Genomic DNA, 16,118 nt, shown 5'->3' with positions numbered 1-16,118 from the left:
TGCCCGAACCCGTGCTGATTCCTTCACGGTCATTGGCCGCCACCTTGCGGTCACTTCCGCCACTACCGCTTGCTGGCTCTGACCCCTGAAACCCCACGTCATGTCGCACGTGGGAGGCCAGTTGCGTGCCTACTCCCAGGTGAAGATCATTTCACGGTTTGTCAACAAGAAGCGCGCCACGACCTTGATTGCCAGCATCGAGCAATACGACAACAAGTACATCTGGATCGGCACCAACGACGGGTAAGAGGCGGGGACAAGTTCTTGCTCAAGTCAATTCAGTGGCCTGGTTTGCGTGCCTTGTACTGCTTGGCCTCAGCCGCACAGTGATGCTTGAGGCTGTCTGCTTGAGGCTTGAGGGACATGCTGGGGCGTCATGGTGTCACAATCTCAAGCTCACCATGCCGCTTGTTCTGCAACTAGCGTAATTGTCCAATATGCTCTCCGTGTCATCACTTCCGTCACTGGACGCAAGACTTATCAATGCGATGTCATTGGCAGTCAAACCCTGGTGCCATCACAGCCTATTGTACAACTTCAGGTGTGTCGGGTGTCGAGTCAAATCGAGATGCGAGGCTGCTATGGCTTTTTTTTTTTGTGCCTCTCTTTTGGAAGCCCGACTGACCGACGCATATACATCATGGCTGGTCCCCCGATCTGCAGGTGGCTCCAGGTGCCGAAAAGCTCCTGGCCGTCACACAGGGTCAAGTATGGCTGCTGCACATGCACAGCCTCAAGGTCATGATGGATCGGCCTTATGGCAAGGTGAGCTTGGTCGTCGCTGACCGGCCAACAGCGTAGCCAGTTGGGCCGTCGTTGTCGCTTCTGCTAGCAACATCCTGGCCAGTCACATCTTATTTTCATGGCTGCGTGACTTCAGGGCATTGAACGCATGGTCATTGACCGCAGCCCCGCGCTGGATGGCAACCTGCACTTGTCGTGCGTGCGGCCCAATGGTAGCAAGGCCTCGGCCGCCACCCACCTCACCTTGTCGGGCAACAATCTCATGCCCGATTATGATCGCAAAGAGAGCCGCAATCTTCCCCCCGTACGTGCGATTCATCTCTTCTCACAGCCCACACGCCTGTGCCCGATTCAATGCCGACCTTGACGCTGATGCGATCACCGTGTCTGCCCCACCCCAACTTCATCCGCAGAAATTGCAATGCATTGAGCGGTATGGGGACCAGTTTCTTCTGGCTCACGGTGGATTTTACCATGTCTACTCGATGAGCCGTGAGGAAAAGCTGCCACTGGTTCCGTATGAGGATAAACGTCCCATCATCACCTGGTCGCAGAACGACTGCGTGAGTGAACCCAACATTTTCAATAGCCCATACCTTTTCTTCCTTCCTCCCTTACCTGTCTACCATTGAAGTATGCGTGGGTGCTGGTTTCTGCTCACCCCTCTCATTCGTTGCATTGCAATCCCTTTTCATTGGCGACAGTTCCTGTTGGCGGTGGTGACAGAGGGAGAGAGCCTGGCCATTCAAGTGAACAAAGATGGGCAGCCCTCCGGCACGGCCCCCATCCGCTTCGTCGATCATCCCGACCTCATTGCGTTCCAATACCCCTACATCATTTCTCTTAATCAGGCCTACGCCTTTCTCAACGTGCACAGGTGTGTCAAAGGTGGACCAAAACCCCTTGCTCCTCCCAATGACATAATAGCCATCCAAACCGCTCACACTGTTGCCCTCGACGGGTTGTTGTTGATGCCCTTCTGTTGCTGATCACCTTTTAGCATTTTGACATCAGACCACGTGCAAAACATGAACTGCGATGAGTGTATCATCCTGCAAAATCGCAACGGCGTCGTGTTGGCCACCACCACCAAATCTGTCTCCATTCTGGCCCTCTCCACCTTTGAGACGCAGATTGCCGATCTGCTACAGGACGGACGGGTCAAAGAAGCACTGGATCTGGCCGAAGTCACGTTTGGGCATGAGGAAGACGCTGCCACGACCGCACCAGCACAACTCGAGGCTGACCTAGACAAGATTCGCGCTGTTCAGGAACAAGCAGGCTACACGCTTTTGAAAGACGGCCAGCTTGCTGATGCCCTGAATTTATTGCTGAGCGCTGGGGTGGATCCAGCTGATGTAAGGCTGTTTTGACGGATCGAAGTGCAATTTTGCCCATCATAAGCTCAGCTCACATTTCTATTGATGGGCTATTTTTTGTCAAGCTGCCCTTTATCAAGCTTTTTGCTCTTATATTCCTTGCATTCTGCACATCAATCTCCACAGGTGCTCTTGCTATTTCCATCCCTCCAAGTGCAGGAGCCAGAGGAAGTCACCGAGTATCCCAGGTCCATCGGTCTGACAGTTGCCGAGAGCAGCAAGAGTAAGCAAACTGATCGGCTTAGAGCCTGGCATGTCCTTGCAGACCTGACATGCATGTGGTACCCATCTCCGCTCACCCATCTTGCTCATCTCCCAACCAGTTGACATGGCAGATCGCCGGGCTCTCGAGACCATGGCCGACTACCTTCTCGAGGCACGGCGCTATTGTGACGGGTACGCACACGCACGCGCCGCAGAAAACGTCTCTTTTGCCATAGCAGAGCTTAAGGAAGGCCGGGTAGTCCAGAGCCTCACACCGCACGGTTTCTCGTCGCCCAGCCGTGATGCACAGATGAGCGCCGATACGGCTGTAGCCCTGTGCTATGCCGTTCTGTCGGCTGATAAGCTTTCTCAGTGGGTCGCGCGGGGCGACACCATGTGCAACCTTTCCGTTTGTGCTAAGCGCATGGAGGATCTGAACCGTCTTCACGTGAGTACAGCCTTTTTTGACGATGGGCAACAACAAGTTTGCATGCAATACTCTCACATAGGCGCATCTCCAAAAACCTTCTCTTCACATGTTAGGCCATGGCCTCGCTATTTGCACGTGAAGGCATGGTGCAAAAGGCACTTGATGTTTGGAAAAAGTGCGCACGCGATACCCACGAAGCCGCACTCGCGTGGTTCGATTCGTGCACGGCTGTGCACACGCACTCACCCTTTTTGACCCACGGCGACTCTTTTCTGAATAGGCTTGAGCTATCGCCCACTCCATTGGATCCTACTTATCCCGGTCCAGAAGTGATTGTACAATTTCTGATTCAACATACAGACGCGCGCCTCGATCTACGCACGTTCTTGCTGGAACAGCTTGAGTGGCTCTTGAAGCGAACGCCTCAAGCTATTCACATCATCACCAAGCGTGCTGTCAAGGAAAGCGTGGAGCTTTTCGAGCCAGCCACGATCCTCAAAACCCTTCAGCCCCACCGCGATGCCATGTTGCTTTATCTCGAGTGGCTGGTGTTTGAGGCCAAGGTAGGCGCGCTTTGCTGGCAGGACGAGCCTGTGATCCTGTTTCCTTCCCTCGGCGCTCCTTTGTGTGATGAGTGACAGTTTTCCAGCCTTTACATCAATGCCTTGCTTGGCTTGGCGCTGTGCCCGCATTTAGACGCATCGGGCCGAGTATCACACCATGCTGGCGCGGAATCTGGTTGACGCCATTCAGCGCGTTCAGCGGCGGGTGCGTTGTGCCAGGCTTGCGTTTGGGTCAAGTCGTTGGGTGTCTGGGTGTCTAGGCAAAGCGAGGACGGCATCTTGCTTCACTTGAGTCTACTCATTGCTGAGCATGGCTCTTAGGTTGAAAATCGCCGCAGCAAAGGCGAGGATGCGGATGAGCTTGTGGCTGAGCTGGAAACCCTGCGCCTTCGTCTTCGCAATGTGCTCAAGACGAGTCAGCAGTACAGCATTGACCTGGTAGGCTTGGGCACATTACTCCAGCCTGTATGTGACCAGCAGTATTGCTTATTGACGCTGTGTTCTGTCGTACTTTGCACGGCCGATAGTTGCTGCATGACCTCGAGGCTACGGCCCTGTATGCCGAAAAGGCTATCGCCTTGGGCCGTGCGGGTCGCCATAAGGAAGCTTTGGATTTGATTGTATACAAGCTCGAGGACCATGGGATGGCCCGTGAATATTGTCACATCATGGCCGTGGGCACCACTCGACGTGAGCGGCAGCATGTTTCACTAATGTTGTTCAAGGTATGCGTTTTTGATCTGGTCCCGGCCTGCCTCGCCCTTGGCGCCTGCTTTCTCAACGCTCACGATTGCGCTTGCATTGTTGGGTGGCACAATGTGTGCAGGTCTACATTGAGCCGCCACCAGGCAAACCACGCAACGATCACGAGGCCTTGGCTCTTCTCAATAGTCACCTCTCTGATCTGGATATTGCCGAGGTATGTTGGTATTTGTTACACTGCCCAACTGCCGTTTTGGGGCGTTGAAGTGCCTGTACGTCCCAACTTGCCCGTCGAAATGATCCGCTCGTGTCGTGGCCCATGCTCGGTTGTAGGTTTTGCACTTGTTGCCTGATGATTGGTCATTCAAGGTCATCGAGCAGTTTTTGCGACGGTCGATCCAGCGCGACGTCCATCACCAGGCGCTCATCCAAGTGAAGAAAGGTCTCGTGGCCAGCGAAGCCATTCAGGTGGAAAGTCACCTCGCTCAGCTGGAAAGCCTGCGCGTGTTTCTACCGCCGACCGCCAAGTGCCGAAAATGCAAGCGACCGCTTGCGGCACTTCCGTCTGGGGATTTTGACGTGCCCGAATGCCCGCCCTTTGTTCGGTACGTGGTGCCCTTGATGGCATGACCCCCAACTCGAGACATGCTCACTTGGGTGTGGCCGTGCATGCAGATACCCAAACGGCATTGTGACCTGCTTATCGTGCGGTCAAAATCCAGAAATCTGTCCGGTCACTGCGACGCACTTTAATCCTCGAATACACAACACGATGACTTAAACCTGGCTCTAAATGGCATGTCGTACAGCGACACCTGTGTTGTTGCCGTCCTGCTTCTGAAGGTCTTGATGAAGGAGTCGCAATTGCAACCCTGACTGAACATGATCTTGTGGTGCCCGCCTTTTCATCCACCAAAGTCTGCTCACCAACACAGGCACAGACACAAGCACGATCAATTAATTCTCTGCGTCTTTGGCGGCTTCCGCAAACTCATCAGAAAAGACGTTGACGAGTTCAATGGGGTGGCTATAGTGCTGCTCAATCAGTTTGATTTGCTGCTCTTCCTGAGGCAGCACCATGGTGATGGCCGTTCCCTTTTTGCCGAAGCGACCCGCGCGCCCAATGCGGTGCGCATATTTTTCAAAACCTGGCACAGGCAAGCGGCACGTGTGGTCAGGCAGCCAAATTGTAAAACACTCGTGGGGAACAGACGGGCCGGGCCCCACGACAGGGACCGCCGCATGCTTCAGGCATAAATCGCGACATACTGATGGAGAGGCGATGTTGTTTCTCATCCATATCTACGGGCAGGTTGAAGTTGACCACAAGCGACACTTGGGGAACATCAATACCGCGAGCCAGGATATCAGTGGTAATCAAGACCTTGCTCTCGCCACGACGGAAGCTGCATTGCCCAAGCCGATGAGGGGTGAGGAAGCAGCCACGAGACACCACCGTAAGCCTCACAGGCGCCCAAAAGACCTTGCAAAAGCACCCGTCAGGACGGCGTTGGGTTGAAGAGAGTATGTGAGAGGACTTACCGAGTGAGCACGGCATCTTGCTGCTGCTTGTTCATATCTTTTCCACCAACAAGTACCTCCACGGTGAATCGCTCGGCCATGAGGCGCTTTGCCAGGTCAAAAGCCACCCCACGTTCCTTGACAAAGATGACCGTCTGACCAACGTTGACGGCTTCGTAAATTTCGCAAAGAGCCCGGAACTTTTCATCGTCATTACGGCACTGGATGTAAAGCTGCTTGACGTTGTCCAAAGTAACCTCCTTGATGGGAAGAGTAATAACGGCACGCGGTTCGGGCGCCGTCTTGAGAGCAAACTCCATGACGCCTTCCTCAAAAGTGGCCGAGAGCAAGATGACCTGGACATTCTTGTCAAGTTTGCTACAAACAAAATGGGAGGGGCAGGAGAGGGGGGGATGAGGAAATAGTCCAGGCTCCGCAGACCACACGGAGAAATGGCGACTGGCAGGAACGGCGATATACCCCATAATTTTGTCAATGTCAGCGCGACTATTAGGTTTGGCCAGAAGGTCGTCAGCCTCGTCGATGACAAAGTACTTGATGTTTTTGAAGTCGAATTGTCGGTTGCGAGGAGCACCGACAGCTTGGTTGGCCAAACGGCCCAGCGTGCCCACGACGATCTGCTGCGTGATCTTGCCCTTTGTGAAGTTGGGTGCGGTCGTACCATCTGGCAAGTCGGCTACGCCGTACGTAAAGGCCGTTTCCAGACCTGTGATCGTATCGGTTGGACATCATCAGATGAACAAAGGTTGAGTGCGCGTGTTTGCAGAGGCCGGCTACAGGTACTAAAAGTGTTTAGGCGGGTCGCACCCGTATCTTGGGCCAATTCATCAATGGTCTTGAGTGTTTGTTGGCACAGTAAAAAGGTTGGCGCTGTGTAGATGGCCTAGATAAACGGATGCAAGGCGAGGTTTGTCGGTTATTTAAATGCAAGTGTTTGTCAAAATAGCAGGTCCGTGCAGTTGATGAGGGCGGAGTGCAGCAGGGCACCCAGCAGGGCACCGGGACCGACCTGGGGCAGTTTGATGCTGGGATCACAGCGGGTGAGAAGGTTGAGGGAAAATGCAGCTGTCTTGCCAGTACCAGCCTGTGATTGGAAAATGAGGTTCTCGGGCCGACCCAGTTCCGGGCTATTCAGTTGAGAAAAAAAAAACAACCACCACCACCACCAACAACAATAGAAACCAAGAACAAAACCAAGCGCAGATGATGAGCGGTGACCACCTCTCCTTGGGTTGTCAGCGACTTGAAGGCAAAATTTCGGGGTGAGTAAGAGCAACAAGTACACGTACGAATTGCGCAGGAGGATGGGGAGAGCTGCAGACTGAATCTTGGAGGGCTGCTTGAAGCCCTTGGCATAACAGTTGATCAACACCTGCTCGCGGCTGGAAAACGCAACGCAACGTTGAGCGCAAGCCAATAATCATTGAGTCTGACTGGTGTGGGCAAGTCTGGGCAATATGACGATTGGGGTATTGAGCACTAGTCAGACGAGTGGTCGAGCCTACATGGGAAGGGTATCGGGTTGCTTGCCGACATCTTCAAAGGTGAGTGCCGAGTAGAGTGGGGAGGACTTGTCTGAGCGCTGAATGTCAAGGTCGACGCCCTCGACATCGATCAAGAGCTTGCTGGAGAAAGACGGAGCAGCCGCCGGTGGCGCATCCTTGGCAGTCTCCGCGGCCTCGGCAGATTTGCTCTCCTTGTCCGTGTCCAGGGCGTCGCCCAGGTCCGCGGCTAGCTTGTCCAGGCCCTTGTTCTCTCCGGCTTCCTTGTCTGCTTGGGCAGTTTTCTTGGCGCCCGAGTCCGTGGTGGCGCTTGCTTGTTGCTGGTCCTCGAGGGCCGGAAAGGGAGAGTCGGCCCAGGATTCACTGGACCCCTCGGTGGTGGCCCATGGCGCCGCAGCATCAGAGGAGAACTCAGACATGGCACTGGGGTGAGAGAGCACGTCCGGGTCGCGTCCGGCCAGAGTCAGTCACAAGCAGCTCACAAAAAAAAAAAAAAAGAGTGGTGAAAATTTCAGCAGAGCAGACCCCTCCTTTTTTAAACGTTGTTCAACTTTAGATTCGAGTCTGTCACGCATTAAACTTGTATCAAAACAGCCCCAAAAACCACACGTTCACCTATTGGCAATTTGACCAGTGGCAGTGGAAAATCATCGTCAAGTGTGTGTGTGTGTGTGTGTGTGTGTGTGTGTGTGTGTGTGTGTGTGTGTGTGCGTTTTCTTGGAGCGAACACATGTAATGAATGATCCAACAACAAGCAACAACAAGCAGGAACAAGGCGACCAAGAGAAAGAGGTGCAGTTTCCTTTTGCTTGACTTTTGGCTTGCTTTGCCATTGTGCCGTTGTGTGTGTGTGGAGATCACACACACACACACACACACAAAAGAGATTTTTTGTGGCTGACAAGGGTCGCAATGGCAGTCAGGTCAAGCAGTGCGAGCCAGTGGCGGCGTACTGCTGACCTGCAGTCATCCAGGGCACAGGCAAAGCAGCAGAGGTGGTTTTGGATCCTGCTGGGTGCCAACCTGGTCTTCCTCTCCGTGCTTCTCGATGCAGGCGCTGGCGCTGCCGTTATAGGTCAGTTTCCCCACAAGTGTTTTTTTTTTTTTTTTTTTTTGACCCTCTTGCTCGGTGATTTTGGGATTGAACCCTTGCGGCAATCGCTGAGCACCACGAGGCTTTGGCCCCACCCCTCCTCGTGGTGGTTGCTGTGCCTCTTGGGCTCTGCACTTGCCATTTTCCTTCTTCAGTTGCTGGGCCTTAAACCTAGCATCATGATTGCCCTTCCTCCGCTCCATGTTGGCTCACCGACTTGCCCTGCCCTGCCGCCTCGTCCTCCTGCATACTTGGACGTGCCGTGACACTCGTCTTGATGCCCTTTTTCCTTGGCCCTTTCTCTGGACCACCTTTATTTACACCAAGATGATGGCCATGTCAACGCCGACTCACGCATGCCTGATCCATTGGAGGCATCCTCGACGACCTCCACGACCAGTACGACCTCTATCTCGACGACCTCGACCATGATGACAACCCCGGCTTGGACCACGACTTCAATGCCCTGTGCCATTTGCCCTGGTGGAACTTTTTCCAATCAATGTAAGTTGTCAAGCTTCTTTCATCGTCACAAACTGAATCGAGCTTTGCGTGGCTTTCTTCTGCCGTGTCATTGGCCATGCCCTCATCACCGTTTCTTCATGTAGCGGCCGTCAACTGTACCGGAAATGGGCAGTGTGCACCAGGAAGCTGTCGTGAAGCCAAAAACGGCCAAGGTGTGTCCCACAATCAAATAAAAAAAAATCCAATAAAAACCATCCTGCTCGCCTGTTGCCTCACATACATTTGGCTCGCGATGAATAGGCTATGTACCGCCTGGTGGTACTCAGGCAACCTACTGTACGCGTTGTCCTCGTGGAAAATTCAGCAACGGCAACGCCACGGCCTGCGAGTTTTGTGCTGATGGTTATGAGCCAGATGCGGTTAGTCACTCATTTCACCCTCCAACGCTCAAAGCACACCACATGTGTTCATGATTTGTTGCTCGCCGCTTTGGTAGACGGCAGCAAGTTGCCAAAGATGCAGTCGAGGCGAAGTGTCCTCTCCAGGTCAGCTGCCTGTTTCAACCCGCCTCGTAAGGCTTGAGACAACAACCAAACACTAGATGAAGAACTCACATGTCTCCATATGGTCTGGTGAACATTATGATATACATTGCTAGGCGAGACTGGTGGCTTTTGTGTTCAATGTTTACAGAAGCACCCAGGTTGGATTGCCAATCAGGTTCAATCCGAGTGCGAATCATGCTCTCCTGGCATGAACTCCACGGTGAGAACTTTGGTTCTTTATGTTTCGAGCTGCCATCACGGCATGAACACTTCCGTTCCCGAGACGGTCAAAGCCAGCGCCATCGACAGCAGGCTCACACTTTCTCGGCTCCCCATGGCCTTACCTCATCTCTTTGTAGACTGGCAGCTCGTGCACACTTTGTGGACTTGGGTACTTTTGGAACGCAACGCTCCGCAATTGTCCGAAGCTATGCCCCATTGGTCATGCGTGCCACAACAAGTCACTGTGAGTCCTGATCCCTTCCTTGTTGTCATTCGCCGCGCTCCTCTTCCCCTTCCCAGTCAACTTCCTCTCTGCGTGCTTTCTTATAATCTGCCTGCCTCCTACAGTGCGAACGGCGAAGCATATTGTGACCAGTGCAACCCCTGTGAGCCGGGTTCCTTCTCATCTTTTAGCGGATCATATTCTTGCACGCTGTGCGCCCCTGGCGCCTATCAAAGCGAAGCGGGCCAAGATCACTGCCAGCAGTGTGAGAGTGGAACCTATCAAACGGAACGTGGTCAGAAAGTTTGCGACGTCTGCCCTGCAGGTTGGTGGTGTTTGATGTCATTTTTTTTTGACTTCACTTGTACATGAACCCGCCGCCGCCGCCCGCCGCCGCCCGCCGCTCTGGTTTCTGACCGAAGCTGATTTTACCATAGGCTTTTATTGTCCGGATGGTCACACAATCAAGCCGTGCCCTGAAGGCAAATACTGCCCCCAGCGTTCCACGGTCCCCAAGACTTGCCCTAGCATGTTCCGGGCCACAAGCAAAAGCTGCGAGTTTACACAACGTCTGATTGCCATCATCGTCTGCAGCTGTCTAGGTAAGCAGCTTTTGTGTTGATCCCATCAGCCAATTTTATGGCGTGTTGTGGAGAAAGGTCATGCTTCCCTTGGGGCGTGATGATTTCGCGAAAAATACTTAGACATGCATCAGAATCTTTCTGTTGATCCTTTTCCGCACTGATCCCCGAGTCATGACCCGACCACACATCACATGTACCCAAACACCCTGAAGAGTTTCACTGCTGACACCCCTGATTACGGCTCATCAAATAACCTATGTTTGTATCGTAGCTGGCGTGGCCGTCGTGGCCATGATCGTCTACCGTCGCTACAAGACGTACTCTCGGTGCGTGTGATTGCTGGTTACCCCCTCCCCCTCACCCAAAAAAAACTAAGATCCCTTCGCTTCTGAGATGTTGGCTCACGTGTTCTTTTTGCGTTGGGCATATCAACTTAGGCACCGCCATGACGAGAGCGCTCGTTTGATCGAGAAGAATCAGATCAAAAGGCCCGTGTATTCTGGGCTGTAGTGCCAAGAGTATCATTCGAACGTCGTTCAACTTCTGTGTCTGTTTTTCGTTTTTTCCTTGCCTGTACTGGCCGAACATCTGCGATGCTTCCATTTCGTCCTGATTCGTTGTCCTCAAATGCTTCTTGATAATCATCATCAACAAGGTTTTTGTTTGCATAATAGCTTCCAACAATCAAAAACTGTCTTAATTTTTTTTTACTGTCAGTAATTCTCGACATGAGGTGAGTCAGCCACCTCCCCTCCAAAAAAAAACCACGCACTCGTTATTAAAGATAATCCAGTGATCAAGAAAACATGAGCCAGGTAAACCAGGTCGATGGCATTCAAGGCAGCGCACGCCCGGCGTGCAGACGTCGAAGTGTATGTAATACGGCTATGCTCGTTCTTTGACCAAGCCCCGACGAGAGGGAAACTCTTCTGCAGGTCCATTTGAGCGTCCGGTCCCCGTTCTTTTGGGCCCTTTAGCAGTACCAGGTCTGAGACGTGCGCGAGCGACCCGAACCAATAAGTAACAACAAAAGACCAAAAGGAGAAAACAAACAAAAAAACAAACAAACAAACAAACAAAGAGTGAGTTCCTAAGCGAGGATCATGTGCAGGCCAGTTTGTACACATGTGCATGGCTCTGACGAGGCAAGGGACTGACCGTTGGCGTTTGCTAGCCATTTTCTCTTCCCGACGCTTTTTACGAATGATCTCATCGATAAAGTCATCCGTCGATTGGCCAATGACCACGTCCCCCTCATCACGCAGTGCGGCGTCGAGCGCCTCTTGTGCACGCGCACTCACCGAAGGACCAGAGTAATCCATGGTGGTTCGCTCTGGCATGTCCAGCTCGACAGCCATGATATTATCTGCTTTGTAGCGCGGGTTGGTGTCCACAGCCGCTTGCATTTGAGCAAAGACGGTGATGGCACGGTTGCGGGATGCAAAGGCGCTTTTTGGCCGATCTCGTGTGACGGTGCTCTCCAAGTCATCCGTCTCGGTGATGGGGCGCAGGGCCCAGGTTCCCGCAGCCTATGTCGAAGCATGATGCAACAGCAATGACATGAGCCAACGGCTCGAATTTGCCTGCCCCAAAGTTGTAGACATGACGCCCACCTCATCAAAAAAGGCTCGGCGGCGCAGCTTGTCAGCCTCAGTTGGCGGAATGAAATGCTCAATGATCAGTTGCTTAAGCCGCAGTCGCTTTTGAGCCTCTTCTGTTTGAATTTGCACTTCCTCGCGTTGATGAGCAAAGCGCTCATGCATGACATTGATGCGTTGTTCAATTTCCTGGCAAGTTTGTCAACGTGGGGAAAAGACGACAGAAAAAGAGGAGGGGAATAGAAAGTGACAAGGTGAGACATGGGCACGGACATCAAAAAGTCCAAAGAGCGGGCTTTTGCTGCCAGACACTACAGACCTTGAGCTTGTGGAAAACTTTCTCCAGCTTCTTGGTTTTGTGCTCCACTTCCTTCTCCAAGGAGGTGTATGACTCTTCGACCGCTTCGCGGCGCTCACGACGCGCCTCCAGCTCGGCCTGCAGCTGCGCGGCTTGTGCAGCCTGCTCTTGAAGCTGGCGCTGTCGAGCACGCAGCTGGCGCTCCTGCTCGGCGGTATGTTCCTCGATGGACTTGCCTGAGAACAGATTCATGCCATGTGAGTAAGTTGAGACGGAGCGACCCATGCACTGATGAATAGAGGCAAAGTCGGTAAGGGGCGGGTTAAAAGTGGGGCTGCATCACGCAATTCAACGCACCGCCGACCAGAAGCTTGGACTCCAATGCCTTGATTTTCGAGGCCAACTGAGCGGCTTGCCGTTGTTCTTGTTGAATCTCGCCTTGGCGAGCACTCATTTGCGCTAACAGCTGCGTCTTGGTTTCCTAGAAAGTCAGAGGTTGCTGTATCATGAGTGCTCAGGGAACCTGGATCCTCACAGATAGGAGTCTGACTTGCCTCGAGCATCGTGTTGTCTGCCATCATGGCGGCCTTTTCTTCTTCGAGCTTGCGCAATTCTTCTTCACGGATGCGAGCAAGCTCAGCCTCATCGGTAACGCCATCCTTGCCCTCATCGTCGTCAGACTCTTCCTGGTCCTCACCCTCTTCGGGGGGGATCTCTTGGCCTATTGCAATCACCATGCATGTGAGCACCACATGATCAATCGTTCCTCAACGAGGGCCGTGTGCCGTGCAGAGCTCTGGCCCTGCCAGAGCCACGTCAATTACGCATCAAGCCCGTCAAAGCAAAGCTATGCGCATATCCCAAGGAGGCGGCAATACCGTTTGCATCAAACTTGATGGTTCGGGGCTTGCGTCGTTTGCCGCTGCGCTTCTTGCCTCCCTAAAACGACAGACAGTTAAAGAGAGGGGTCACAGAAAGCGAATCCATGCCTCAGCCGCCAAACGTAGCAGTCAATACCGCCGAACACACAGGTAGTACCAACCCACCTTGCCCAACTGTTCTTTCAGGCGAAGAATTTCTTCTTGATACTCGCGCAACAAAGCATCCTAAACGGCGCGACGCTTAATACATGAAAGGGCTCAAATATACCACGCCCATCGGGCCTGAAGCTTAATCTTGTGTTATGCACTATGGCCCATCACGACGAGCGCGAGCTTTTCCACACCTTGGGGTCCTCGTTGATTTTGGGTCGGTTTTTAATGCTCTTTGCACGATGCGCGTAGCCGAGGGTGCTCATGGTCTCACTAAAGTTGCTATCGGCCGGTCCAATGGTCGCGACCATCATTGTCTTGGAGTTGCCGCCAAGGGAGTCCTGCACAAACCAAGTGCACCATGGGCACGCACAAAACTCAAATAAGCCGGCTCAATAGCAGCTGGGGGCGGCATACTTCTCACTCTTGACCCACTCGGCCAATCATTGCTGTCTCCTGTCCATTCTTCCGCTCCCTGCCATCCCTCTCTCTTTCTATTTTCTCCCGTCATTGGTGCTCCACCATGGCATTGGCGTGCCTGCAAGAGACGTGTCAACGAGGAGTTTCGGTAGGGGATGTGGGCGCCAGACTTGGATTCCACCAGAGCCTTGATAACCTGGCCCAAGGCCGTCAGGGAAAGGTTGATCTTGGCCCCTTCCTTGAGACGCTCGCCAGCTGCACCAGTTTTGGATTGACGTTCAGAACCAGCCAGATCAACCAGATTCAGGCGACCCGATCTGCAAACCGACGCAAATGACGGCAGCCCAAGAGTTAAAATGGTTAAACAAGTCCATGTCATTGGCCAGGCCAGGTGGGTGCGTAAATTTAAAAAAAAAAAAAAAAAAAAAAAAAAAGGGAGGGGGACTGAGCTTACCGTAAGTGAGCCTCGCCGGCTTCATCAATCTCCGAGCACTCGATATCAATCATAAAAATTGAGTGAGAGCGCGACGACTGATCGTTGGCGTTGGTGGCACCAACCACGCGGTTTTTGAGCCCGACGTTCATGACCTGTGTCGCGCACAACCGACATGAACCTTTTGGACAGCTCATGGGTGGTAGCAAGAAGAAGAGTGCATTGGAAGGACGGGTTTGAACCTTGGTGATTTCTTTCGTTCCTTTGACAACGATGGACGTCAGATCTTCAACGTAAACACCCGTGTCGGGGTTTTCACGCACAGCCAACTTGCGGGTGTGGTCGCGCGACAGCAAGTCACGCACATCCTAGAATTTGGGCCCCGGCATGAAAATCAGGGGTTCAAAGGGCGGGGCCGAGGAGGCAATAGGCGGCGCGCTTTGGTGCAACGTGACAAGAGGCAGAGTACAGCATGCTCGACACCGAGCCGCACCTCGTTGTAAATCTCCAAATAGGACGCGCGAACCAAGTATTGCTTGCCTGGATCAACAAGGCTCGTAAGAGCACGGGCAGCACAGAGATATCGAGGAACGCGGGAAACGAGGCGACAGACTCATTGGTCAGAACATACCCTGACTGTTGGTAATCGTGTTAAAAATTTGCTCAAAGGACTGAGGCACGATGCCAGGTAAACTCGCATCACCTACATCACAGCCAGGCATGTCAGCCGTGAAGAGGCCTCTTGGGTGGGCATGCCTGTCGTAGCCGTTGCCCCAGGGAAAAGCCGGGAGCGAGTAGGTTTCAAAAGGGGTTGGGTTGGGTTGGGTGGGTTGGTTTGGCGTTAGACCCCGAAACATGACGCACCGGTCATGGTGAAGGTTTTGCCTGTGCCTGTTTGCCCGTAGGCAAAGATGGTGCCATTGAAACCCTCGAGCACAGCATCAATGATATTCTCTGCGCTCTCCTTGTACACGGTGGTTTGCAGTGACCTATCGGCAACAGCACACCCGCAGACAGGAAGCAGGGGTCAATCAGTGGGTGGATAGGCGACACGCCAGACACATGCCAAGTCGCAGCTCTGACTTTTGGTCGTAGACTTGATCAAAGGTGAAAACCTTTGGCGCCTTCTCTGGTTGCTGAGGAGCGGGCAAAATTAAGCACACGAGAGGAATGGTATGACGCGAGCGAGGCAGACGGCATCTGAATCAGCGTACCAAGCACATTGGACCCAAAGGGACATGGTAAGCGGAAAGGTTTCACGTTTGCCTTACCTCTGGATCCCGAACGCTGATGGTACCTCGGCGTTCTTCCACCGTCACAACCCTTTATTGCAAAAACGAGACAAGAGGGGAGATGGCGAGCCATGAGCATAGCGCGCGGGACCAACCGCGTGCACATCTGGCCCGATTGACGCAGAGGGGCGCAGTGTCAACGAACTCGGCTGCGCTGACCGCGACCTCCTTCTTGTTTAGCGGTCGGCACCGCACAATGACCTTGACATTGTCGGCGAGCTTTTTGCCGCCCGGCGCCTGTAAAAGCAAACAAGAACCCAGCACCAGCACCCGCATGGCGATGTAATTGGTCAGCAATGCCAGCCAGTACACGAAGCCAGACCATATTCGCGATATAGCCTCCACGTACCATGACAGCGACCTGGGCAGTCAGGGCAAGACGCACGGCCGTATAGCGGCTGCCGTTGCGCACCCTCTCAAATTCGTTTTCTTTTTTTCTTTCAAATCTTGTTGTTCACACACAACAACAACAACAAAAAGTTAAAAAAAATTGAAAATTGGAAAAATTTTAAGGTTTTGTCTGCTCGCAAAACGGAATCATTGCAGAGGAGTCATTTGTTAACGTCGTTTGTATAAGCAAGCATGAATAAGCTTATGAAGGTGTATTGAGACTTGTTGTTGTTGGTGTTGGCTTTATTGATATTTTGTTGTGCGAGTCGAGCTGATCAACCATGCGGTCGGATCCCATCAGGGCTTGGCTGGCCCTTGTAGCCTGCGCTTCGGTGTCCGGTGCCGTCGTTGCTGCTGTGCAAGAAGAGCGGCCAAATGTCGTGTTCCTTGTTAGCGAGTGCGTTGCCGGGCCCGGAACCCCTCACGTCCCGCTGCCGATGCTGCCTGCCTCGACTCAC

General features: G+C 53.1%; 4 protein-coding genes across 4 annotated transcripts; 2 read left to right on the top strand and 2 right to left on the bottom strand.

Annotated features, from left to right (window-relative positions):
* Positions 1-100: 100 nt before the first annotated feature.
* Positions 101-4,652, top strand: MONBRDRAFT_5863 (uncharacterized protein; the record flags this gene model as incomplete). The annotated part of the gene is made up of 15 exons (XM_001743374.1): positions 101-243; positions 424-541; positions 664-765; positions 881-1,048; positions 1,158-1,307; positions 1,449-1,621; positions 1,745-2,102; positions 2,250-2,346; positions 2,447-2,775; positions 3,156-3,320; positions 3,454-3,525; positions 3,642-3,758; positions 3,848-4,045; positions 4,147-4,239; positions 4,356-4,652. The coding sequence occupies 15 exons, from the start codon at positions 101-103 to the stop codon at positions 4,650-4,652; spliced, it is 2,580 nt and encodes an 859-aa protein (XP_001743426.1).
* Positions 4,653-4,979: 327 nt separating this feature from the next.
* MONBRDRAFT_14272 (uncharacterized protein) lies at positions 4,980-7,485 on the bottom strand (the record flags this gene model as incomplete). Its single annotated transcript, XM_001743050.1, has 8 exons — positions 4,980-5,170; positions 5,292-5,428; positions 5,565-5,921; positions 6,024-6,228; positions 6,348-6,447; positions 6,574-6,691; positions 6,854-6,946; positions 7,070-7,485. 8 exons carry the CDS (start codon positions 7,483-7,485, stop codon positions 4,980-4,982), a joined length of 1,617 nt encoding a protein of 538 aa, XP_001743102.1.
* A 1,303-nt stretch (positions 7,486-8,788) lies between these two features.
* Positions 8,789-10,896, top strand: MONBRDRAFT_31259 (uncharacterized protein; the record flags this gene model as incomplete). Its single annotated transcript, XM_001743373.1, has 9 exons — positions 8,789-8,836; positions 8,925-9,043; positions 9,121-9,169; positions 9,283-9,327; positions 9,529-9,635; positions 9,740-9,939; positions 10,052-10,216; positions 10,470-10,524; positions 10,636-10,896. 9 exons carry the CDS (start codon positions 8,789-8,791, stop codon positions 10,706-10,708), a joined length of 861 nt encoding a protein of 286 aa, XP_001743425.1. The 3' UTR covers positions 10,709-10,896.
* Positions 10,884-15,546, bottom strand: MONBRDRAFT_17662 (uncharacterized protein; the record flags this gene model as incomplete). Its single annotated transcript, XM_001743049.1, has 18 exons — positions 10,884-11,186; positions 11,357-11,727; positions 11,812-11,985; positions 12,116-12,330; positions 12,452-12,575; positions 12,649-12,815; positions 12,973-13,033; positions 13,141-13,200; positions 13,320-13,516; positions 13,675-13,862; positions 14,000-14,133; positions 14,221-14,346; positions 14,472-14,518; positions 14,610-14,681; positions 14,834-14,967; positions 15,062-15,102; positions 15,250-15,301; positions 15,416-15,546. The coding sequence occupies 18 exons, from the start codon at positions 15,544-15,546 to the stop codon at positions 11,084-11,086; spliced, it is 2,397 nt and encodes a 798-aa protein (XP_001743101.1). The 3' UTR covers positions 10,884-11,083.
* Positions 15,547-16,118: the final 572 nt, after the last annotated feature.

Source organism: Monosiga brevicollis, genomic scaffold (genome assembly GCF_000002865.3).
Source record: "Monosiga brevicollis MX1 MONBRscaffold_3 genomic scaffold, whole genome shotgun sequence".
Lineage (NCBI taxonomy): Eukaryota > Choanoflagellata > Craspedida > Salpingoecidae > Monosiga > Monosiga brevicollis.
The sequence above is the reverse complement of the archived record's forward strand: the minus strand, read 5'-3'. Positions and strand labels throughout refer to the sequence as shown.